This window comes from Colius striatus, chromosome 10 (genome assembly GCF_028858725.1).
Source record: "Colius striatus isolate bColStr4 chromosome 10, bColStr4.1.hap1, whole genome shotgun sequence".
NCBI lineage: Eukaryota > Metazoa > Chordata > Aves > Coliiformes > Coliidae > Colius > Colius striatus.
This window is the reverse complement of record NC_084768.1, coordinates 20,612,620-20,639,180: the sequence shown is the minus strand read 5'-3', so window position 1 is coordinate 20,639,180 and position 26,561 is coordinate 20,612,620. Positions and strand designations below refer to the sequence as shown.

The 26,561-nt window shown below is 38.3% G+C and overlaps 2 protein-coding genes across 9 annotated transcripts in view; both read left to right on the top strand.

Moving 5' to 3' along the window:
• RABGAP1L (RAB GTPase activating protein 1 like) overlaps positions 1-26,561 on the top strand; it is a 257,389-nt gene that overhangs the window by 91,658 nt on the left and 139,170 nt on the right. The gene's annotated exons all lie outside the window — the stretch shown is intronic.
• GPR52 (G protein-coupled receptor 52) lies at positions 2,815-3,900 on the top strand. Its single transcript, XM_010199793.2, has one exon. It carries the CDS (start codon positions 2,815-2,817, stop codon positions 3,898-3,900), a length of 1,086 nt encoding a protein of 361 aa, XP_010198095.1.

The following is a 26,561-nucleotide window of genomic DNA, read 5'->3' as shown; positions in this document are numbered from 1 at the left end:
GTATTTAAACTGTTTGCAGTCGTTTGAAGCAATTAAAAGCTGGTACAGTATTGAAACCAGTTGCAGATGAGTTTGAAAAGAAATCTTCCTTAAGTAGACAAATAATTAATTTTTAAGAGACTGTAATTTTCTCTTTTAAGGAAACCAGGAAAATTTGTGTTGAGCCACAGCATCTATTTTACCGAGCTAAACATTTCCAGACGCTTTATGAAAGATGCATGCAAAATTAGTCATCTGAGAAGAACTTTTACTAAACATTTTTAGTTAGGCGACGATGGTGGTGGTTTCTAAATTTATATCTGTTTCTCGCAGTAAAGGATGAGTTGGGTGGACCCGCTGTAAACGTTCGGGGCTTTGGGCGCGTATCCGGGAGCCGGCCGCCGTTAAACGCGTCGGTCTCCAGCGCCATATGTCCGTCCCGACCCGGACCGCGCCATCTCCCCGCAGCAGCTCCCGGGGCTTCTCCGCCTGCGCCGCTGTGCCCCTGCAGCCGCGGGCCGTGGCGGGGCGGCCGCCCGCGCCTCGCCGCCGCTCGCCGCCGCTCCCCGCGGCCCTGCCGCAGCGCCGCCGCTGCCCGCCGCTCGGGCTCCGTTCGGCTTCCTCGCCGCGCTGCGGGGGGCGCCGCCGGCCCGGCCCGGCCCGGCCGCCGTTACCTAGTGACAGCGGCGCGGCGCGGCCATTGGCTGGGGGCCGGGGCAGCCAGTCACCTTTCCAGCGCCCGGCTCGTCTGCAGCGGCCGGGGGGAGGAGGAGGAGGAGGAGAAGGGAGGGGAGGGGAGGGGGGGAGGAGGAGGAGGAGGAGCGGGCTCAGGTGCAAGCACTCATTTCAAGGGGAAGGAGAGCAGTAGCGACAGACGCTGTAGCTGCACCACAGTAACTAGGACTGGCTTGTCAAGCAGTTCACCGTAGCGGCTGATAAGGATGCGTGTAGGTGAGACAGATTGCTATATTGCTTTAACAAAGAATTAGGGAAAGTTCTAATTTTATACGTGATCTGTTGCTTATAGATGAAGGGAGCGAATAGCCGGAAATATTCTGGAATGTTATAAAATCAGAAGGACTTTCTGTATGGCGTGGCGATGAACGGCAGGAAATTAACTCCAGAAAGAATGCTTTCTCTCAAACTGCTGCACCAGCATTGACAATTCTTTTCTAGTTCCTGAAGACAACAGCAAGGACTATTCAAACCATCAAAGAGGTTCTGGTACTTTTAAAGAGACTTAAGGCAAATGCCAGCATAATAGCTGAATGACCTTGGAGATCATTTTCTGTGGATTCATTAATTCTCACTGCCAGTCTTCTAGTCTCAGGAACTCTAGGATTAAAGATGATTTTGTCATTTTAGGGGCCTTTCAGAAACCAAGATTGTATACAATTAATTACCTGCCTAATGATTCCTGAACTAATCAAGCATTTACTTAAAACTGAACATAGAAGATGCTGTCATTTAACATTTGCATTCTCCGTAACTCCGAATAAAATGAACAAGGTAACGTCCTGCAATTAGAAGAACATTTTAGAAAGCAACTGTTTATTATGCTGGCCATCTAATACATATAGAAACCCTAAAACTACATAGAAGACAAAGCCGAATAACAGAATAATGGAGTAGTAAATAATGGCAGCTTTTCTAGTCAAATCAGCGTTTCATTAGCTTCACAGCAGAATGCAGATGGAAGTTTCTGTGCTCGTTGTATGGGGGTTTGTGAAATGATTCAGGTGTTGCTACAGAGGTGAGCAATATCATGGATATACCTATGAACTCTGGGTGCTGATCCACTGTAGCAGATGTGGTAGAGTTTCGAAAGATTATTATTTTAAATTACCATGGCTGAAATTAAATTCAAGAGGATTTATTTTGTCTGTGGGAACCTTGAATTATGCTTCTGGCATTAATAATTGTAATGGACTATAACTGTTTGAAGAAATTGTTAATATTGACATAAGTCTCCAAATTCTATTCTTAAATTATTTTCATTTTTATTGAATAGATACAATCTTCCTCATTGTATGAGATGTATGTTTTCTTTCTTGGGAGTCAGAGGACAAATCTGCCTTGTCCCTCCTCCACCGTCTCCCTCCAAATAAAATTCATTATTCATACCCAAACAGTGGTGAGTCTATTGGAATTAACCTTGAAAAAAATCTTTACCTTACTTTTCCAATGGATAGCACGAATAAGACGGAACACTGTCTCCTGAACGGAGCCAGAAAAAGACAGCATTAGATGATGAACTTTTTCCTTTACTCTCCAGTCAGTCTGTGATTTAAATTGAGACATTAAAAAGATTCTCTCCAGTAACTGCTGGGAAACCTGAGCTGTACTGAGGGTCCTCCTTCCCATCTTCTCCATCACCTAGTATATTACAAAGTAAATGACTTCTCAGGAAAATAAGCAGTCAAAGAGTCCCCCTTCTCCTTCCCAGATAAATGAACGTATCTCTTTTGTCACTTTTTTATTTTGGTATTTCACAGTACCTGCTTGTTTTAGAAGTGCCTTGTGTTTACTAAAGATTGGTCCAGAGCACTGGAGGAGCTGATCAGTGGCCTTTCTCTTTCTGGCTTTTTTTTTTTCTTTCTTTTCTTTCTTTCTTTCTTTCTTTCTTTCTTTCTTTCTTTAAAGCTAAGGTGTGCCAGAGGTGATGCACTGATGCTGAGGAGGCATCAACAGCTATGGGACTGTAATCCTCCCAAATGTAAGCACTGGCCGTATCTACAAAGAGAGAACGGGAGACGCTGAAGCAGAGTTTAGCTGCCATTGAGCAGGTCATCTGCTCGTTAAGGCTCAGTTTGCAGTGTTCCCTAATCACAAAACATGAACCAGTCCCGATGGATTGAATGGAGGACTCTGAATATGAGCAGTAGTGTTATGAACATATCTGAGCATCTGTCCTGCCCTCTTGGATTTGGTCACTACAATGCAGTTGACATCTGTATCCTTGAGACAGTTGTTATTGTCTTGCTAACGTTTTTAATTATTGCGGGTAACTTAACTGTGATATTTGTTTTTCACTGTGCTCCACTTCTGCATCATTATACCACCAGCTATTTTATTCAGACTATGGCCTATGCTGATCTCTTTGTTGGAGTTAGCTGCTTGGTTCCTACTTTGTCACTGCTCCACTACTCGACAGGTGTCCACGAGTCCTTGACTTGTCAAGTTTTTGGATATATCATCTCTGTGCTAAAAAGCGTATCTATGGCATGTCTTGCTTGCATCAGTGTGGATCGCTATCTCGCTATAACAAAGCCTCTCTCCTATAACCAACTGGTCACACCTTGTCGTTTGAGAATCTGCATCATTTTGATCTGGATATACTCTTGTCTGATCTTCTTGCCTTCCTTTTTTGGTTGGGGAAAACCTGGTTACCATGGAGATATTTTTGAATGGTGTGCTACCTCCTGGCTAACTAATGCCTATTTTACTGGCTTTATCGTGTGCTTACTATACGCTCCCGCTGCCTTTGTCATATGTTTCACCTATTTCCACATCTTCAAAATTTGCCGGCAGCACACCAAAGAGATAAATGACCGGAGAGCTCGATTTCCTAGCCACGAAGTGGATGCTGCTGGGGAGACTGGGCACAGCCCCGATCGCCGCTATGCCATGGTTTTGTTTCGGATAACCAGTGTGTTCTACGTGCTGTGGCTCCCCTATATCATGTACTTTCTGCTGGAGAGCTCTAGGGTGTTGGAGAACCCAGCGCTTTCCTTCTTAACAACATGGCTTGCTATAAGCAATAGTTTCTGCAACTGTGTGATATATAGCCTCTCCAACAGCGTTTTCAGGCTGGGACTGCGGAGACTGTCAGAGACAATATGTTCATCTTGTATGTGTTTAAAAGACAGGGATGTGCGGGACCCTAAACCAAGAAAACGGGCTAATTCCTGCTCCATTTAAAGAAAACTGACGCATGGCGTCCAACATGGAGTTTTGATAGTATTTGCTGTGTAAGGAAACTTGCCAGGAGAGAAATGTTTACTTGAATAATTTGCTGGGATGTTAGAGTTTAAAAGTGGTTGTGGAAAAGGCTGCTAGAAGAGGGATGACTGAACTTGAATATAGCTCTTGTGCAATTAATTGTGAGAATGTTTCGACAGAAACGATGGAGAAAGTCAGGACTAAAAATCTTCCAAAGGGCATGAAATAACTACCACGTCAGAGGAGGTTCCTCCTGAAATAAATTAGTTACTACCTTATATTTTTCCCCTTGTAGAAAAGTTGTCATACTAACTTTGTGTCAGAATATACAGTAGCCTTCTGAATTTATGTATATTTAAGAGAAAACCATCAACAACACAGTAAGTGGCTATCCGTAAATTATATACCTGAGGACTATAGTAGATACTGCAGATTAATAATCAGCTCTATCTCTGCTCACAACTTGTACAATTTTCAGTTGTACAACCGATCTGCAATGCATAAAACCTACACTGGGCATGATGCTTTTGGACAAAGTGGCACATTTTGGTACAACTTTCACAGAAACTCTCCCTCTCCTTTCCCTTTTTTTCCCCATGCCGCACATCACTAGATTCCATTGCATCCCAGTGGTTTAGTTTGAGGGCATCTAAGGGGTAAACTGAGTTTCACACCATTCTTCCTGCAGAAAGCAATAGCCCTTCCTGGCTGGCTGCGCAACTGCAGCTGCCTGTGGACAATGACCTCTTCAATCTTTCATTCTCTTGATCCTGTTGAATTAGCACACAGTATCGATGTAGTGTCCTTTAGGGTGTACTAAAGCTTTTCCTTTCTTGGCTACACAGATAATCCTAATGCAAATACGATAACCGCACACAGCAGTGTGCATCACTGCTTAGAAAATTAAAATGAACTAGCCCTTTTCTTTGGGAAGTCCAAATAGCTTACTGTTGTAGCTGTCAATCCGTTGTGTGAACCAAGCTTGCACATACTGTATTTTTTTAAGACAAAACGTAAATTGTGGTCTGTGCCTAATGTTTTTTCATAGCACATGGAATAGGACAATGCTACAGGATTTTAAAAGTGACACTTGCTTTCAGAGAAATACTCCTGTGCATTTTTTAAATAGCTGTTTGTTAGACAAGTGTTCTCAGAGGAGGTGAACAAGACTGTTTAGTGTTAAATACAGGCAAAGAGCTTCAGTATTTCCTTTTTGTACTGAACAGATTTTCAGGTCCACTGATGAAATCTTTTTTATTTGGCAAGGATGCACATTAGGTTTCTGTAATAACTTGCCAGGGGTTCAGATGCATGCCAATCAATAAAATATTTAAATCATTATTTTGAACCAAATGTAATTTTCTTAGATGGTTATTGGCTTTTAAAAAAGGCCCAATTATTGATTATTGGTGCCTTTTAACACTGCACTATTATTCCTTCTTTCACCAAAATGCATATGTAAAGACTGTGCCTATTACCTTTTGTAATGGAAGCCAACCACGCTTGCACATTTGTGGTTTGACCCTAGATCTCCCATAATTATGTATTCCTTGTTCTGTTGAGGTGGTTCTGAACCCCTGTACACTTTTTAAACCTGTAAGAAAGTTGAAACAATGGAATAAAGTAGTATTATGTATATCAAAACCAGCCTTGGCTTTAGTTCCCTGATGTTATTCTCTGTTCTCTGTGAAAGTTCCTTTGGGTTAGGACTCAAGAATGAACAATTTAAAACCAAACTGTAAAGCTGATGAGTCTCAAACATTTATATACAGGTTTCTAGCATTGCACAATCTTTAAAGCATATCAAAATATGACTTGAAACATTCTTCCAGCTAACCTGAGCTGTTGCTGACAATTAGCCCCAATAGATACTCTGGAAAAATGAGTTGTATTCTTTGCACATATCTCATAATGCTACATGTCTACGGGAATGTGTCTACTGCCTTCTTTTGAAACATTGCTCTTTGAGAAGACTCTTTTTGACTGAGTGCTGTTTTATAAGGCTGTATAACCCTGTCATGTTCTTACAAACGTGACTTGGATTAATTTTGGTTTGTCATTATTTTATCATTGTTTTCTGCTTAGTAGATCCTCAGCATGCAAGACAGAGACGAAGAGCAATGAAATATCTTGTTTCTCACAACTCACAGGGCTGGTTTCATACCAATAAAGTAGTTTTATATTTGTACTCCAGAGCTGGCTGCTTACTCGTTTTTGTTAGCATTCCTGGTCGCAAGTTTCTATGAGACCTCCTAAAATTTAGGAAACATTGAAATTCGAGAAAATGATTGAAGTTGAACTAATTTTTACTAAACATAGTTTGGAGGCAGTAGATATATTGTTAGTACGGTACTGTAACTACAAATATGTAGAAATACACAAGCTAACTCATTTGTATTGGTAGTGCCTTAGTTGAACCCAGCTTGTATAACCTCAGCAAATGAAGCTGATGTACAGTGACTTGAACCTTTGCTGCCTGCAAACGGTAGGTCAGAAAGGGAGCTTCACTTTAGAGGCTACTGCACCAGGTTTACTCACCAGCCCACTGGCTTCTTGCCCTGAAGGGCAGAGTTAGCAATACTTTTCTCTCTAGTGTGGTGTTAAGCTCATGGAGTTGTAACGTGGAACTGAAGGCTTCATTTTTACTCAGGCTGTTATAGGAGAGAGAGGATATAGCAAAAATCCAGTACTTTGCAAGCAAATTGTAGATTCCTAGGTTCTTCACCCTTTTGATTTTTTGGATTGTTTCAGCAACATTGGCTTAAAGCTGTTGGTGCAAGAACGCTAATTAGCTAAACTGAATGTCAGCTGCCATCAAGTCACGTGTCAGCCTGTTCTCTGTAAATTGAAGTCTGAATCTGTCAAATTCAACATCCTCAGAAGAGTTAAATACTGCATTTCTTCTTACTGTTTCCCAGATGGCACAATTTGACTTGGTGGTCAGTCACATGAATTTTTAAATTTAGTAAGTATGTTTCATTTCTTTGAAAGTGTTTTCTAAACACATGCTTTAAACTTTTATTTGAAGGAGGTTTGTTATTGTTTTGCTAATGCTGTCAGGATTCCAGCTGGTGCTACATTCTCCTCCAAAATTATAAGACTGGATGTTTTAATAGATTAAAAAAGATTCAATAGAAATTGCAGTCACCCAATCTCTCACTTCTGATTTTCATTCTGTCATTATATAAAGTCTCATGTTCTTATATGAAAATCTGATGAGTGAGACTTTTAAAGTTGGCACCTGGAGGACATATCCCACTTTTATATGCCTAAAGTTTCTTATTATTTGTGTAATGCCTCGTAGATTGGCAACCAGGCATTAAAGAACGTGAAAGACATAATTGTTGATAATACAGGTAATAATAAAGTCTCTGAAAATACAGTTACCTTGAGGGAGTTGCTAAAACTTAAGGTTCCTTTTCTAAACAAAACCAAAATATAGCTATGAGAAGAAAACATATGTAAGTACTGAATAAAAAGCTTAAAGTGAAGAGAGGTCTAATAGGTAAGCAAAACAATAATAAACATATATATATACACACATTTATATAAATATATAGAAAGCTCCTTTGTGCAGGTAGATTATGTTGCGCCATTACATTTCTCTTGAATACTTAGGCTTGTCGTGTAATAGGGCTATGTCAAGGTCATTGCCTTACTGTAATTGGAACCTCTTCAGCCTAAGGAAAAGTTTAAAAAAGCTGTGTAATGACAGCAAAAGCACTACCGGAATTTTTTTTTTTTTTTACTAAATTCTATGTGTTTACTTATTTTCTGGAATAACTAAATGAATTTCTTCTTAAAACACTGTTTTTTAAAGGGAAAGTAAACTGTAGTGATGAGAAGCACAATGCTGTCTTTTAGAAGTTTACTTATTTTCCTATAGTAAGTTTTCCTCCCTCCTGTGTTTGTGCTTAAGAATCCATTTTTAAAAATGTACTTGGCATGAGGTACCATGATAGGTTTATTTTTGTGCAGAATCTTTGTGCTTCCTCTACTGACAAATCTGGAGTGTTTTATTGAGTCACCTTTCATAGAGTTTATGAAGAGCTAGAAGCTCCTCTTTTTAAAAATAGCATTTATACTGGTTTTATGATTTTTTAAAAATTCATTAGTGTTTCACAACTGAATACCCATAAACATACTTAATTTTCACAAGTGGCAAAACTAATAGTGTCCTTTTTTTTGCTAAAATAACTTACCAGTCAATATTAGAAATTGACTATTGAGAAAAGTATATCAATGTAATGATTAGTCATTTCATTAGCTGTTTCATCTTGCATATGAAAAAATAAGTTTAAATGAAATGTAGTTGTTGCAAGAGGATATTGAGTTGATAGGAAATGCATCAGATCTAATACTGTCTCACAGTCAATTCTCAACGTGAAGCTATTTTATCTTTGCACATTACAGTTTTAGCCAAACAAATAAATACATTACTTTTTAAATTACGTTTTTTTTAAATGCTGATGTTTGAATCAGTGTCTGTCAATCCAAGACACTGCTTTTGGGGAGAATATCCCTCTAACAAATCTCAAACCCAGTTGCCACATGCCTAGCAACATGATGCTCCTGGAGGTGTCTTTGCCAAGGAGTAGTGCCAGAAGTTCTCAAGGGCAGCAGTGGTGGGGGACAGAATGCCAGTGACGGTGGCAGTGACCTCCCCACCTGTCCTCTGGGTCAACTAATGTGCAGTTCTTTCAGTTTTATTGTCCGTCACCAAAAGGCTAAGCTGAAGCCTGTGACCTTGTCCCTGTCCCGTTATCTCCATCTCCCTTGGCTGCTTTATGGATGGTATGGTGCATGGTTCTACATAAGAACTTCATTAGCTTTATTTTTGAGGTGTTTTTTGGATTAAAATACTTTATATCATCTGAATGGCAAAAGCAGACATTACTTTGTTAAGTAGATGTTAGGGCTTTCCAGAAATGGAAGCATCACTGAGGTAGTGTTTTCCCATCACTTGCAGCATTGCCTGGAACATTGCTTAAAGAGACTATTTGCTGAAGGTTACATGACTTTTGCTAAAGCAAATATGAAGTTCAAGTAAAATATCCCCCCCCCCCAAACACAGACATATTTAAGTATTTTTTTAAAGAAGGTACAGAATTTATACATAGATCTCTGCAAGCCATCAGCATTTGTAATTGTTAACAAAAGTCTATGCTATTGTTTTAGCTTAGTGGAGTGAAAACATTTTAGAAGGGTATTTAACACTAGCTTCCTGCTCACAATTTTTTCTAGTCATTCTTAAATGAAATGAATCCTTCTTGATCTGATATTAAGAAAAGCCTCTGAGTTCCATGAGATTTAGCTACTAAAGGAACAATATGTGAATGCAGAAGAAGCTGTTAATGACTCTGTACCCCAGCGCAGCCTCGAGACAATACTGAATAATTTCTGAGTATTTTTCCTTTGACCAAATACTGTGAAAGTTAGGATGAATCTAAGGAAACCTTAGTGCTTTCAGCTCTGCTGACAGGAGGCTAGGAAAAGCAATTTCAGGCAGTAAAAATGCCTGAAGCTCTTCAGGATTTGATCACAGTCTTATGCCAACTGCTGCAAAACTTAACCCTCTTGAGAAGAATGTGACAGCAATGCTGAAGGCTGTTCGTTTTAGTCATCGTGTGACTTGATCTGAGCAAAGAAAAGGTGATTTGGACCATAATGAAACTTTAAGTGCAGTGATTGCCAGGGAGAAGAGTTTCGCTTTTTAATTCAATGTTCCTCCCTGCCTCAAAGCTCACAGTCTCAATTTTACAAACTGGCAGTATTAGAAAAAGCAACAAAACACAAGGTTTTGAGAAGGGGAAGCTCGGAGATGTCAGTGATAATCATGTGAGGACACTTCTGTATTTTGACAGCATTGCTTTTTGTTTTGTTATTTTCTTTAAATTAAATAAGTATTGCCTGTTGTCTCTTTTTTTCCTTCTTCTGTGAGTTATTTGAATAAACACAATTTATTTTTCGTCATGCAATACGTCAGTTTTATGAGATATTTAAATGACGAATAGTGGTTTGGGAAAGAATTGATAGCATGTCTCCAGTAGCAAACAAAAAATGTGTTACTTGTGGGACGTGCTACTTTGAACTCCACACGATATAGACAGGAAAGTCTTCAAATTATTGTACCAAGTGAGAGTTTCCAGACTTTGTATGGTCTCTCCAGTGTTGTTTGTGCTTGTGCATGTATTATTTAAAAGTTCTTACTGTGTGACATCTAAATTTAGAATTGTGAATGGACAAGTGATATTTTCTGTAATCAGGCAAATTTGTCCTGACCTACAAAAGATGCTTGCTGAACATACAGTGTTTTGGTGGTTTAGGTGATCAAAGCATACATACAGTTCTCATCAGGTGTTTTATTGTGGGAAAACAAGTATAGGACTATGTAGTGAGGCAGAAGAGCTGTCTGTTCCTCAAATGAACTGCTCCTCATCTTTTGCGTGAAATTATTTTATCAGCTGAGCCTAGGTGATGTTGTGGCTTTGCAGGGGGCAAACACTGCGAGCATGTAGCCTCTATTTACTTATTTTGGTCATTTACCTTAATGCCACTGTGTTACTCAATCTTCTTGTTTCCATCTGTGCTTAAATGAGGATTCTCAAATATAAAACCTTTGTGTCCCTTTGGAATATATGCATCTCCCCTGTTTCCTGCTGAGATTCGTGTAGTTCTCTCTTGGTACAGTGTGCCATTTAATCCTCTGATTCACGTTCTCTGACTAAACCCGTGGTGGTTTGAATTGTTACCGTTCCAGCAGCAGAATGAAACATGCTTGCGCCTTGCCTCACCTCCTCTTCCCCTGGTTGTTTCAGGTCAGTGTGGCAGTTTAGCACAAACCCATTTTCAGCAATGGATTAGGGCTGCACGGCAGAGTATTCTGATGTGGCTGAAGCATATGCATGTCCTCTGCCTATACCTTTACTACATGGAGTTAATCCTCCACAGAAGGGTAGCATAGACTGCTGAAAGCAATAAGGCCTTCAACTGCCTCAGCAAGATTTTTGCAGAGCTTCATTTATTAGGGTTTTTAATGGTAAGGAAATTTGTTGTAAGTAAAAGAAGAGAGATCTGTATACTACAAATAATGAATACTTGTGAGGTCAAGAGTGGGTTAATCTGGTTTTTATCTATGCCCTCAATAGATGAACAAGATCTTCCTAAGAGAATTTTATTATAATGAGATAGATTTTGGACACTACAATTTTTATGGTGAATGTTAATGCAACTATAAGCACATAAGGATTGTAAACAGTCGTATAACGGCAAGGTTTCAGTGGCAGCTTTTTCTCCAAGGGCTTTGGGGACCACTTTGTGGCCGAAGTTGGATAAGTGTGAAGTGTGTGCTAAAATTGCTGAAGCCAAACCGGTAAATGCAGGCTATACGTGAAAAACCTTTATCCAAAACTACTTTCTCTGTAATCTTGTCTACATAGTATCATCCAGGTGATATGAAGATGACCTACAGAAAAGCAAGAAATGTAATAAATACAAGCGTAACTGCATGCTATCATAGTTAAATGATTTTAAAGATATTTTCATTTTTCAACTCAGGACTTTCAGAGACCATCTTTTCTGTGATCTCTTACCTTGGGAATTCGCAATCAATTGATTGTTTGCCTTTGCTCGCTGTGCTTTACTTGATCTCTGACTTTGGGTTTTTTTTTCCTTAAAGTTTGGTTTGAAATTTCAATTTGAAATTCAATTTTGCTGTTACATAGATGTGTTTTCCACTTGACTCATGTAAAAACCTTTATGAGACTATTAGAAAGACCTTGAATGTCCTTGAAGGGGACTACATCTAGTCTTACATCTATTTTGGCTGCATTTCATTGTATCTAAAACAAACTGTCTCTGTACCTTATTTACTAGATTTCAGGTGTCTTGGCAACAATCCTTATTGACAGATGACAGATTCTTCAACCTTTTCTGTTAGACTGAAATGTTATTTTGCCACTGATTTTATTTGTAAATGTGGCTAACTAAAGACTTTCTGTTTTGCTGGTGAGTCAGTATTTTGGGTGAGATTGATGGAGATACCTTATCTCTCAATTGTATTTCCTTTGTCACTAACAGCAGTGTATGAGGGTTATAGCTGAAGTACAACTGGAAGTTTTGTCTGTGGTATCCCTGTGCATTTGCAGCTCCTTTTTTCTGTTTTTTTGTGGCTTGAGAAGTTTTCTAGGCGAAAAGTATGTCTGTGATGGTTGGTGATTGATATGATTGTGCTTCAATTATTATCTTATTTTATGAATTTCACTGCATTAGTAATGCCTGCATTTTAAAAATAAAAGTCATAGCAAAGTGCTCTTGTGATGATGGTATTGATTTTGTTTGAAGTTATAGCAAGACAGAAGTTTTTACATTGGTTAAAAGAGATTTGAAATGTGATGTAGGTGAGGAATAGCTGTTGATAATTTCTTTTGGGGAAGATTTGGATTTCAAGTGGTAGATGAAATTCAAGAGATTAAATCTAAATATTGATTCTGAAGTAAAGCAGCCCTTAGTTTTCATACAATAACAAAATTAATTGTATCTGTTTCCCTTCAGGAAGCTGATTTTGGGTTACTGTGAGTCACCTTATGGCAAAAGTAGTTTAATGAGCCATGGATTACCATGAAGTATTAAGATATTAGTAATTATATAAAAAATAAAGAAAACTATTGGGAAGCATCACTAACATCACATGATGTGCCTGGACCTTGAATCCTGAGAGTGAATGGTCCATAGCTGCATGGGTAGAAGGAGTTCTGTGGAATGACAAAGGAACTGCTCTTTCCTAAGGGAGAATTGAAGTCTCTAGGATTTTCCAACCTAGAAAATAAAGGATTAAAGTCCAAGGGAGTATGAGAGGTCTATAAGCTCATGAATGTTATGGAGAGAATTGGATATAATTATTCATGGTTAATTTTCCAGTGTAAAAGAATTAAAATCAAGGTAGCCACATATAGTGAATTGTGGAATCCATTGACAAAAGACATTCTGGATGTCAAAAGCTGACATAGGTTATAAACTCAGAGAAATTCAAAGAGCAATAGTGTATTAAATGCCGTCATCATGCTTCTGGTTTGGGAGTCCGTATACTGCACATTATTAGAGGCTGGGAGAATGTGATGGAGGAATTGTCACAGTATGTTTGTCCTGTTCTTGCACCTGCCCTTTGGCATTAGTTACTAGTTGCTGTTGCAGACAGTATCGATGCTGGAGGAAGTAAGGGCCAACTGAAAGCATCTGCTCTTACCTTCCTGCTCTGTTAAATTGTCATATCTTTATTACTTTTCATATACTAACTCTGGATATTTCTTTTCATATTTGGTGTGTCAGGAAAAGAATGCATGATTTACTTCATTAGTTTTTTCCTGAATAAAATTGTGAGTGAAAATGAATGTCTGTGGCTGTGTTTTTGTGTGTGTGTGTAGAAAGTGGCTGTGAGAGCAGAAGTGTCAGTATGATCAACTGGGCTCAGTTTTTCTCACAACTGAGGCAAAATGCCTTCTGGAAGAGCGCAAACAAAGGAGACTGTATTGCTAGTTCTGATATTAATTATTAGGAGATAAACTTTTTTTCCAATAATTATAGTAGTTAAGAGCTAAGCTGTTATAGGCAGTCCACAACAAAAAAGGCTTCTTAAGCCTGTTAAAATACCATGTTTGGGGTTTTTTTTAATAAAAAGTGATGCTGGAAAGGTGTGGGTACCTACACTATACATGGCTAAGACAGATCCCCCTCCCAAGATGCGGCTGGTTCAGCAGAGGTCCAAACTTATAGTGTCATACTGAGAGGATAAAAGATACAGAGGTCACTAATAGTTGCAGAGACTGCAATATTGTATTCAAGAAGAGACTAAATCCTTGAGAAAATGTTCCTGATAGCCTGTTATGGTTGACAGCATACTTAGCTTTTCTTTTAACTTAGTGATTGCAGAAATACTTGAGAAAATACCAGTTAGTTGTTGGGAACTGCTAACAACAATGTCCCATACTGAACAAAGCAAGTATCTTCATGAGCCGTGATGAATATTGAGTATATCTGTGTTGTTCCACTCAGCAGAAGCATGTTACATATTTTCTGAAATAATGTGTTATCTGTTGAGAAATAAAACCAGAATTCAAACTAGATCTCCATAGAACTGGGGTTGATGTATTTATAGAGTTGGAAGGGATGTGTAGCTTGCTCTGCCTGTCAGTACATCTCCAAAACTCTATATTCTTGTTAGTTTTTTTTACAGAGGAAAGCTGTTCCAATGCCACTCCGTTCATTTTGCAATTAGATCAGTTAACACTGGTTTGCCTCTAAACATTTTCTCATTTTTTTAAAAGCTAGTATCAGTAGTTATGTTCTGTAAATAAAATACAATCTTTAAGATGCATTCTGGTCCTTTGCCAGGTACTTGGGCCTTGTATTTAAGTGGCTAAATCATGAAGTGGATTCTCTGTCCTCAAGTTTATGTTCCTGTGTTGCAGTCCCATGCACTATGGCATTTTCACACTAGCTTGAGACCCTTTCCTCTTGGTCATGGATTCTACATGTGGAAAAGATGGGGAAATGTCAGACAAAACCTTAGCTTTGCATGTCAGCATTTCAGTTATTTTCATGACTGAATATGTCTTATTCATTTTCTTACAGCAGAATTTAGGTGAACTTGCAGAAACCAGCAAGACTATGGGTATTTTAATTTTTCTTCCTTACAAAGTAATTATTATTAAAAAAACTATATGCTTGTACAGAAGATTCTGAAATTGCAATTGGATATTTGGTTACTGTGAGTTTGGTTGGGTTATTTTTCTGTTATTGGAAATGTTACATTGGTAATTTAAAATACTGGAAAATGAAGGTGTGGGCACTAGCAGGCATTTCAGACATGCCTCTTAACAATGTTTGCAGTCTAGAAGTCGTCAAAACTTTACAGTATTTTAATCAAAAAGACCTTTTTTAACCTTTAAATATGGTAGTTCATTAGTATTATTAATTTTATACATTTTGATTCGTCCTTGCTACAAGCAGAATTCCCATTGACTTCAGGGGAACCTTGGAATTTTAAAGAAGTTTAGCTCGGTTTTCTATATCAGTGATAAGGAAAGCAAGTTTTTTTTCAGCAAGTACATTATGTGACTCATGAGTATCTCCATTGCAGCAGAAGCATTACTAATGAAGAAAGAAGGCTCACATGAAATGAGTCTGTGTTTGTGTGCTGAACTGAAGACAATATGTTACCATATGTTCAGAAAACATTTCCCATCTCTGTTAAGAAATACTGCTAAAAAAGCATAGACCAAGAAAGAGAAAAGGGAAGGAATGCTTAGCTCCAGTTTGCTCTGTTACAGTTCATATTTTCAATCTGTTTTCCAAATAAATAAATTGACAGGTAGGATTTATTGTTTTTCCATGTATGTAAAAATACTCATCAGAATATTATGCTGTATTAGTTTACATTATTAAAAATCATTAAATAGAGATTGCTGTGGCAGACACACGACAGTTTAAAAAGTGTAACTTAAGGATATTATTGGAGAACTTCTGTTTCTGAACTCCACAGAGTTGGCTAAATTTTGTTATAATTTCTTTGTTGAGCTTCACCCTTGCCCACTGTTTATATTGCTCTTGGTTTTTTAATTTAACAGTGCATTGGTCATTTTTCCTTGAAGGTAAATATTTTTTGCATTAAAACATTCTATGATTAGATTAAAGGTTAAGGTTGAATCAAGATTAAATCTTTTTGCTGCTCTCATCTGTTATTCTGGACAAAAACTGGACAGTGTTAAAACATTCAAAATTAAAGTTGAAATCTCAAGTGCTGTAGGGAGTGTGTATGTTTTGTTTGTTGCAGGTTGATTTAAATAAAGCCATATTTTTCTATTTATGCAAGACTGCAATCTTTCAAAAACAGGCTGTCTCGCTGTTTACCATTATGTAGCACTTCTGTTACATACTGACCACGATTCCTTGACTGCTGCTACAAGAAGCCTTTGTTCATCCTGTGAAAACTTTCTGCATCACAGAAGGTTGTTAGTCACACTTCAGACTTCATTGTCTGCAACACAACAATCTCAGGCATACCAATCAAGTTCAGGTTATGTCTCATACTGTTATAACTGGACTAAATGATTTATCTCAATTCAGTCTCTTCAGTTCTTTCTGGTTCTTCACAACAGCATCTCTAGCAGTGCTTGAGTTGACCTGCTTTCTTATTAATTGGTTTTTTTTTCCAAATGAGGGCACTATTAGCATACATTGTGTTATATTTAGATTTCAGTATTTTTGGAGTTCCATGAATTCACAGTTCAATTTAGAATGCGAATTTAATATTTTCTACCAGTGCATTTGTATCCTGTCTTAGTAACTACTATAACCTCTTAGAAGGGACTGACAAGATTGGTAGCAAAATCTTGGATCTGAACCCTAATAATACATATTTATATTAATTTTAGTGTTAACACTTAGAAAAATGTACCTAACATTAAGTTTAGACTCAGTTGTTTACTTCTCATAATGGATTAGTAGCTTGATAACCAGCTTGATTATAAGTTTACTTCTGACAGTGATAGAAAAGATATTTTTTGCTTTTAATTTTTGTCTTGGTCTCTTGTTTTTAAAGACTTGCATTTTTGTTAAAGGTATAGTTACAGGCTGTAAAATGGGCAGCTTTCAATTCACACTCATTTAATTTTTAGTTAGATAATACCACAGGAGGTGAAATTATGTCTAGGAAAAGACATGAATCCATTCTGAGGTCTTTTTGACTTGACATTCTGCGGTACTGGGTTTAGACATTTCAAATCTAAAACTCATCCCAGAGCTCATGAAATTATTGCCTGAAGTCTGTGTATACTTGTGAGTTACATTCCCTTAGAGAATGCTCGACTGTTTGAGCCCACACACTAAATTTCTTACCAGCAAGGCAGAAACTACCTGTGTTACAGTCCAAACATATTTTGGTGATATGGTATGTGATTATAAATGGGCCTAAATACTCTCCCCGGATCAGAGAATGGGCCTGAAGGCACTGTCATTCCGTTGCTTGTTTGTTTGTTTGTTTGAGTGAAGCATTCTGTGTAGAGTTGGTGTTGATCTTACATAAAATCTGAGCTGCTCCTCAGCTGAGATTCAAGAAGGATGTTCTTCCTCCCCACCCTGTCACATGCAGAGATACCATCTGGGTCTATGAGATGGACTCCAGACCAGACTTGGAACTAATCCAGTAAATGTTACAGCAACCTTGAAGCAAACAGAGCCAAACAAAGCCTTTCTTCAACACTGATGGATTCAGCGACAGTGATTTTTTATGTGCATGATACTACAAAGCATTAATTTCCTGCAGTCAGTGTGGGAAGTTTTGGAAAAGTGCAAGTGTTTTAAGAAGGTTTTGCCTGAAACCTTATGCCTTATTTTTGATGATGTTTCTTCTTGTGTTGTTATCAAATATTTTCTTCTGGAGCAATGTTTTTTCACACATTTGATTAGTTGATTTCTTTCTCTCAGTAGGACTGAACGTAAAGTAAAAGGGAAGAAGCTTAGTTGGCCATCCTTAGCTTTGCTAGTTTTGATTTCTTTTTTTTTCTATCAAAAATCATTTTCTTAGACCTATGAACTGGAATACTACTTAGAAAAGCAAAAAAACATTTTAAAAATTCCTTTTCTTAGAATCATGGAATGGTTTCAGGTGGAAGGGACCTTATACATCATATAGTTCAACCCCCTCTGCCATGGGCAGGGACACCTTCCACTAGACCAGGCTAGTCTAAGCCCCATCCAGTCTGGCCATGAACACTTTCAGGGATGGGGAATCCACAGCCTTTCTGAGTAACCTCTGCCAGTGCCTCACCACCATCATGGTGGAGGTCTTAAGCAGCTACTTTTTCTCATAGTTACACATCATTATCTTTTTTATTTTAAAAAAATACCCGTGGTCCAAATTCCATCTGTTCCAGTGTGTTCTCACTTTCTCAAATCTATGTTCTCTTCATATTGCCTAAACTGCAAGTAATATTAATTCAATCCTGACACCAGGTGTAAATATTCTATAAAATACTCTTTTTAAGCACTACAAGCCCCTGTTGAAGTTATTAAGATAGGACCAGAAGCTCTTCAGATGAATTCTAGCTAATTTTACACTTTTTGATATCCTTGTTTATCTCAGCCTTTCTGAGGTTCCCTTTTCCTGACTGATCAGTATCCTCAATCCTCTCCATTTCTAATACATTGTGTCCAAAACTAATTCAGATTTCTACTTGGACTCTTTTTTTAAGTTTCAATGATCATACTTGCTCCGAGAAGTTGTTAGAGTGAGCCATGGTGTACTGAATGGAGGCTCTCAGGCTCCTACCCAGCCACAAATCAGTGTTTCCTTGTCATGTGCTCCATCTTCCAAATCTCAATATTATACAGTAGATACCCACAGGGTAAAATCTTTAAATTTAAAGGTCATTTTCAAACTGCTATTAGACAACAAATAATCAAGAATAGCTAGGACTTTTTGAAGCAAAAATTACATCTCATGGCTTTTAGAGCTTTGCATATTTTGATCTTTTTTGAGGTGTAAGAGAAAGAGATAGAATGGGACTTGAAAATTTGGACATTTAAAGTTAAGTTCCTAAATACTCATTTGTGGCCTATGATTTTTCAGAATTGCTGAGCAACCCAAAATCCTAGTAAAGCAACTCAACAACTGTGAATTTGTTACTAAAACAAGTAAGTAATCCCTACAGACAGTCTGAAAACTTACTGAGACTTGAAATTTGATTTTTTTCTTCTAATTCCTATTACATTAGGATATTTTTTTTGAGCCAAGTGAGGGATTACAGATATTTAGCCTAGGTCATCTTTGTTTCTGATTGCTGAGTTGTCTTCCTGGAATTGATTGTTATATCACTGTTGGAAATACTGAGTTAAATTTAATGGATTAATAGAGAGCAGTTACAAACCAAGTTTTTGTTGATCAAAACATATTTCAAAGATTCAGAGTTGTACTTCAAACCCTTGATTTTAACTGTGTAAAAGACTTAGATGAGAGGTTGGACAGTGTGTGGACAAATTAAATGAAACAACGACTTGCTTCAGTCTGTGTTTTCCTTTGCTTTCACAGTGGGTAGCATCCATTGCATGCTTGCTACAGTGTGATCTTGCTGGGCTGTGTTTCAGTCAGATTTGTTTTTGAGGTGGGCTACTCTCTTAAACTTGACAGTCACACTTCTGTCCGTAGAATTAGAGAATCATAGACCCATTTTGGTTGGAAAAGATGTTTAAGAACATTGAGTCCAACCTCTAGGCTAACACTGCCAAGCCCACCACTAAACCATGTCCCTCAGCACCTCATCTGTGCATCTTTTAAATATCTCCAGGGATGGTGACTCTACCACCTCCCTGAGCAGCCTGTGCCAGTATTTAACAATCCTTCTGGTGAAGAATCACCGGTGGGCAGAATGGGTGATAGAATGGGTGTCTTATGCTGTTCTTCATCTAAGAGATAGATCAGGTTTTTCTAAAATACTGCTAGGTAGTAGCAAGTGGGTAAGAATAAATCACATTTCTCTTCTGCTGGAATCAATGGTGTTTGTGTTTTCTATAGCTTTCCATCATCCAGTAGAGAATTTTTTTTACCATGTTAATGCCAATAAGAAGACAACATCCATTCCTTCACTGTGGGTTTTTTCCAGTTCCATAGTTTGTGTAACAAAGCAATTACGTTAGAAGCATTTTCTTGGAAGCTGGCCATGTTATGTTTGTATATACTGTCTTGATTTAGGCATTAATAACTGTAAAATTAATTTAGAAAAGTAACAGCTGAAGCACTTGTTTGGGAACACCTCATTTGCTTGACTCCTGGTAATTCTTAGTGCAAGGCAAAATTGCACCAGTGGTTAGCAGTATCCATTGTCTGAGGAATGAACTAATGCCTTCAGCGGGCCAGGGATGTGATTTTGTTGAGATGAATAATACATTTTAGAAAAAAATGTTTTAGAACTGCAGTTCTTAAAATTGTCCCCACCAGCTACACAATCTGAAACCTTTGTGTGAGCTCTGAGTTACGTGCTTTGTTTAATGGGGCACTAGGTGAAAAGGGGCTTTGCTAGAATCGGTATTATTATTTTCCTAGCTCATACGGAGTTGAAACCGATAGTGTAATGAAGGCTTTTTTCAGGGAAACTAAAAGTGTGGTTCTTCATCATAGCTAGATGAAGCTGTATTTTTTAGAATCGGTTATCACATACCCTTACATACATCTTACTGTCCTCTATATTTGTGTAGAAGCAAAGGTCTCAGCCTGTCCCTCCCTCCCCAAAAGAACAACCCAATGCTTGATACTATCAAGGGAAGAGACAAACAGATTTTTTAAAAAATTATGATTAAAACAGAGCTGACCCCAAAAGTAAAGAAAAAGTACAAATCTTTGGACAGGGGATCAAGTGCAGTTGTGGTCCTCTTTGTGGCAGAAACTGAGGTGTTATTTGTGTAACTAATTTCAATCTTAGAAGAAAAAACATCCTTTTTCTCAAAGTGAACAACAGAGAAGTAGTTTATGTGAGAACAACTTGTTCAGAGTTACCTAAATATTAAAAAAAAAGTCTGCATAATAATGAATGCTTTGGCCAATATTTAAAATGAGAGATTTCTTTGAAGGATGTTAATCTCTCAATCTTGTTCTGTTCAAGCCTTCAGGATCAGCCCCCTAAAAACCCCCAAATACCTTTAAGAAATACTAAAGTATTTTTTGTAACTAGCTGGTTATTTACAGATACAACACCTTTGCAATTGCTGCTGGGCAGTATCGATTTGTACAACGTGATTTATGAAAATGCTAGTTTAGATGTAATTTCTGTTTCTGACCTACAGGTCAGAAACAGTTTGTCTACAAATAATGATGTAGGTAACAAAAGCATCAAGTGCCTTTCCTTTTTGTGTCTGTGAAAATCCCCTCCTGTTACCCGTCCCTGTGGATATTGAAAGGAGTTAGAAACTGAGGGAAAGCTGGAACCCAGGGTTAAGTTGGGGAAGATTCATTTCCATAAGAAATGAGGCTAAAAATACATTTTAATGCATCACTAGTAGTGATGTATTGGTGAGAGCAAGTTTAATGAAAAGCTGTCGTGTGCAGTTACAGGATAACATTGTTCCTGTAATTGGGTACTGAAAGCAGGGCTTGTTATTTGTTGCAACAAATACTGGAGAAATGACAAGATAAAGAAGAGGTTGCAGAATGGTGATGAGACTTTTAAAAGCAGATTTAAAATGGAAACAATACACATGAACGCTTTTAATGACAAGATGGTGTATGAATTTTATCAGTGCTAGTGTTTAGTCAGAGGTATTGAAGATACTGAAACAGAACATGTTTTGAGTAGGTAGGCGAAGTTTGGTAAAGCCTGGTCAACCAATTCAACATCATGTTTGAGAAACGTAGAATGAGGATAATAAAGGTATTTGAAGTGGAGTGTTTAATAGACTGTGTTTGTCTGAAGCAGTATGTAAGGATTTTCTTGCCCTCTGGATGTTACTGTCTTAACATTGGATGCAGTGGTTTACAGTATACAGAACAGAAATTTAGATCATATTATGCCTTCAGTTTTAAAAAATCATGGGACTGAAGGCAGAAGAGGAGGCACAGGCACAGCCCAAACCATCTGATAGTTCTTCATGTTACAAAAGCCTGATTTTGTCGTTCTGTGAAGGGGAAATACCTGATAGATGATAGGTCTGAAGGAGTTGGTGAGATCGTTTGGTTGACTCTGCCTCCTTTATCACACTCATCACACGCTTTTCCCTTTTTACAACGACAATGGATTGATCTGGGATACTGCTGAGCTGTGCTGGGCACTCGACTCGCTGCTGCTACAGACAGGGAGGGCATGGTGATGGCTATAGATGGCTGTGCTTTATCCAAGGTAGTTTGGCCCAGAAAATACAAGGAAAAGCTTGCGTAGTATAGAGTTGATTTTCTTAAGGAGGGACAGGAAAACAAAAATAATCAATTTCAACTTATCTTACTTAATTTCATTACTTCGCCTTACTAACTGTTAAAAGTAACTTCATTTTTCATCAGAAACCGGTTTACAATTTACACCATAAGAGTGTCAGCAGACTCTGAAGTGTCTATTGTCTTCATTTCTTGTCTAGATTGCAGGTGTACCGTGTGGCAGGAGTGTTTCTTTGCCTCTGTAATTTTCAACAGTGTAGGTGCTGTGTAGGCAAAAGCGAATTAGACAAAGTTATTTCTTCTGGATGCCACCATCTAAAAAAAGTAACACTCATTCTAGTTACCATTGGTCATATTTAATGCATGTACTTATTGCAAAGAGATTTAGCAACAGTTATGTGGAAGTGACACCTGTCTGCTTTTAAGAAAGGTTTTACTATAAAATGTTCCAAATCCAGTGACAATATATAATGTTCTGTATGCTAAGTGGGTATGTAGTGTGCTAGTTTGTTTTAATTGAAGTCAGTCATTTTCTTCTCAGAAGTGAAATGTTAATATAGTTTACTTTTTAATTTTTAGGCTATGCAGTTTCCTTTAGTGTCTAATGTGATATATATACATATACAACTTAAATGTTAAACGATTGCATATATCTTAATAGATGTTAGCATCATATTTCCCATTTATGTCAAAACCTTTACTTGTATGTTCACTGAGTTGCTTCCCAGCCTTGTTCTATGGCTCTTTTTATAGTTCTGGTTTCCCATCATGCCAAGAAGCAAGGGAAATATTTTGTGACGGCTGCATGGAAGACCGGGGTTTTTTTCTTAGCAAAGTAACTGCATTTTGTGTTAAAATCAAAACCAAAAGGCAAAATGCAAGAGTAATGATGACTTAGAGCACAACTTAATGTGTCTATGCTGAGCATATTGACGCTGAAATCACAGAATCGCACAGAATCCCACAATGGTAGGGGTTGGAAGGGACTAGTTTATCTAGTCCATCCTTCTGCTAAAGTACGTTCACCTTGATCAGGTTGCACAAAAGTGTGTCCAAGGAGATTTGAAAACCTACAGATAAGGAGACTCCATACCCTAACAGGGCAGCCTGTGCCAGGACTCCTTCTCACAGGAGAAGACTGGACCCATCCTCTCGACACTTGCCCTTTAGGTATTTATAAGTGTTGATAAGCTTCCTTCTTGGTCTTCTTCAGGCTAAACAGCCCCAGGTCTCAACTTTTCACAGAATCATAGAATTGTCTTGATTGGAAATGATGTTTAAGGTCATTGAGCCCAACCACTAACCTAACACTGCCAAGCCCATCACTAAACCACATCCCTCAGCACCTCAGCTTTATAAATATCCCCAGGGATGGTGACTTCACCACCTTCCTGGGCAGCCTGTTCCCATGCTTAATAACCCTCTTGGTGAAGAAGTTCCTCCCAGCCTCCAACCTAAACCTTCCCTGGCACAACTTGAGCCCACTTTCTCTTGTCCTGTCATTCATTGCTGGAAAGAAGAGACAGAACCTCACTTTACTACAGCTCCCTTTCAGGTAGTTGTAGAGAGTGACCACCTCAGCCTCCTCTTCTGCAGACTAAACACCCCAGTTCCCTCAGCCACTCCTCATTAGATTTGTTCTTCAGACCCTTCACCAGATTTGTTGCCCATTTTTGGGCATGCTCTTGCACCTCTGTGTCCTTCTTGTAGTGAGGGCCCCAGAACTGAACACAGTACTGGAGATGCAGTCTCACCAGTGCTGAGTTTAGGGGAATAATCACTTCCTTGACTTGCTGGCCACACTATTTCTGATACAAGCCAGGATGCCATTGGCCTTTTTGGCCACCTGGGCACACTGCTGGCTCACATTCAGCTGCTGTTCATCAACACCCCCAGGTCCTTTTCCTCCAGGCAGCTTTCCAGCTACACATCCCCAGGCCTGTGGGGCTGTTGTGACCCAAGTGTGTGACCCAGCACTTGGCCTTGTTGAACCTCATACAATTGGCCTCAGCCCATCTATACAGCCTGTCCAGGTCCCTCTGAAGAGCCTTCCTGCCCTCAAGCAGATCTCCACACCTGCCCAGCTCGTTGTCATTAGCAAACTTACTGAAGGGTGCATTTCATCCAGATCATTGATAAAGATGTTAAATAGAACAGGCCCCCTTTCCACCTGAGAGAAATGTTCCAGTCCCCTGATCATCTTGACAGCCTTGTGCTGGACTCTCTCCTGAAGTTCCCTATCTCTCTTGAATGAGAGAGCCCAGAACTGGATGCAATAAATGGGATTATATGAGTCAGAGCTCCATTTAGGATTGTGCTGCTCGCACAGAGTCCAGTAAATGGGGCAGAAATCCCATCACCAGGCTGTGGCTGGCAGTGGTCCTTCCTTGGCCCTACACCTCCTTCTTACCCTGCAGCCATCCACCTCAGCATCAACCCTGCCCTGCCAAGTGCATGGCTCAGTTCTAAGCGAATTTACATTACTCAGAGGGGATTGGTGTTTGGCAATGGGATTCATATGGAACAGTGAGGAAAGGAAACTTTTAAATTAATTGATTGGTGAGTGGAAGTAGGATTGTTGTGATGGAGGTATGAAGTGTTGCTTATACAGCAAGCTCTGGTAGGTTTTTTTCTTAAATTTTGCCTACTTGATGTTGTGTGTGAATAAGTTGTGATCTAGATAGCATTTACTAATGTCAGGATTCTTTTATTACTGACATAGGGGATTCAGAAACACAAGAATATTTCAGTGAGCCTCCTTGATAGACAAGAAGTAGACTTCATATAGCAAGCAAGTGGCTTTTGAGTAATGGACTGTCTAAAACTGAGTGTTTTTCAGTAGCTGGACAGAAACAGGCAAATGATTTTGTCATATTATATAGTATATTATAACAACATGTTGATTTGGTTGCTGTTTAAAGTAAGAGGTGTCTTGAACCTGAATCTTTACATAATGATGGATGTTACTGAGTTGAGTATTATTTTCTGTTCTGAAAAATTTCAGATACTTTTTTCAGTTTTCTAAATGTAGACCTATATTTTCTTGGTCAATAATCTGCTCAGTTACAGTACCCAACATGGACCATAGCGTTGCTGTTTAAACATCGATATTTATGTTCAGCCCCAACTATTTGTTCTATTTTTTTGTGAAAGATCAATTGAGTTACATCTGTACAAGTCATTGCATATTCAGTCTCTGTTGCTTGAGTGTATATATCATAGTTCCCAGACCATACAGGTACTAATAAATGTAATTAATATACTTCATACAACTTCCTTACCAGCCCAGGCTCTTGCCTTACTCCTTAGATTTTAAGAAAATCCATAGATTTTCTAAAATTTATATTTTCTGAGAGGTAGTATTGGTAGAAATTACTGAAACTTAAAAGTTTAGAAACCTTCAAGGAGGCGCAAACCTAAAAAAACCAAAAAGGCAGGGAAGGGGTGGGAAGCAGCAGGACAAGATTCGGGTCAGAGTTAGGATACAAAATGACCTTTGGTTTTGTTTGTTTAGTCTTATAAAATACCTTTTTTCCTCTCCTCACTGTTTTGAAAAAAAATTCATCCCACTTGTCAGCCTCATGCCTAGTGTGGGAGTGGGAAAAATCTGTCTTGGTGGGATTTACTAGAGCTAATTCCATGTCTACAGTCCTTTGAACAGGGCTTTTTGCTGTTTCTGCTATTGGATTTTTAGGTAGAAATAGTGTTTTGGGGGTTTTTTCAGGAAGGATAAATTTATTTGCATACTCATTTCAATAGGTACAAACTGACTATGGAGATGTTATTTTGCTATATCTACAAGCCAAACCAATTCTGGACACGATACTCTTATTAAATAACAGAAGACCTTGAAATCACAAGGTCTCAGCATTTAAGAACACTTTTACTGATAAGACCTTGATAAAATTGGTGGTTTTGAAGTTAAAAGTGAATAGCTATTTGATTTTCTTAAACATATCTGCATAGGATAAACAGGATTAAACATTTAGTGGTGGGGAACCTTGCTCACAGCAACAGGGATGCTGCCTTCTTCAGGAGAAATAATCAGTCACTATTTTTGTCTCTTTAATTGCAACAAGTCTTAAATAATTACTGAAAAATAGCAGAACTTTGCATATAGCTTTCAGTAAACCCTTTCATGTCACAAAATCCAATCTTAACTAAAAAGCAGAGTAGAAATATAAACAGATTATCTCCCGTCCACACTTTATTTGTGTCTGTTGGTCTCTCTTAATGTCAGAGAGATGTATGTTGTGGTATTAACAGGTCTGACATGGATTACTTTCAAATGCATTCTCTTTGTCCTGATTCCCATCTCCTGGGCCTGAGCAGCGATATAATTACTGCTCTTTCTCCTTGAAGAAAGAGAGCCTGGAAGAAAAGGAGCCTGCAAGCTCCTTATTTTCCAGCCTTGCCTTCTGTCTACATGATGTTATTTTCCTGCATTTCAACTTCAACAATTTTTTTTCCAATTTGTATTTTGCTTCTTTCTCTTAAAAAAAAATTGTATCTTTGAGACATATAATTTCTTTAAGATTTTCTGTGTTGGATTTGGAGATACCAATTTATATTTATCTAAATTTAGGTTTGAAATACAGATATTGTACGTGCTATTGTCTTTTAATTGTAGGGACTGCTCAACAATTTTTAGTTCTTACAAAATCAGGTTCTTATTCTTGAAATGTGACCAATTATTTAATACAATTCTTTGTGGGTGTGGGTTTGC

Bases quoted from the DNA above. Each gene is read 5' to 3' on its own strand.
- GPR52 (XM_010199793.2), top strand. From the start codon at position 2,815: ATGAACCAGTCCCGATGGATTGAATGGAGGACTCTGAATATGAGCAGT.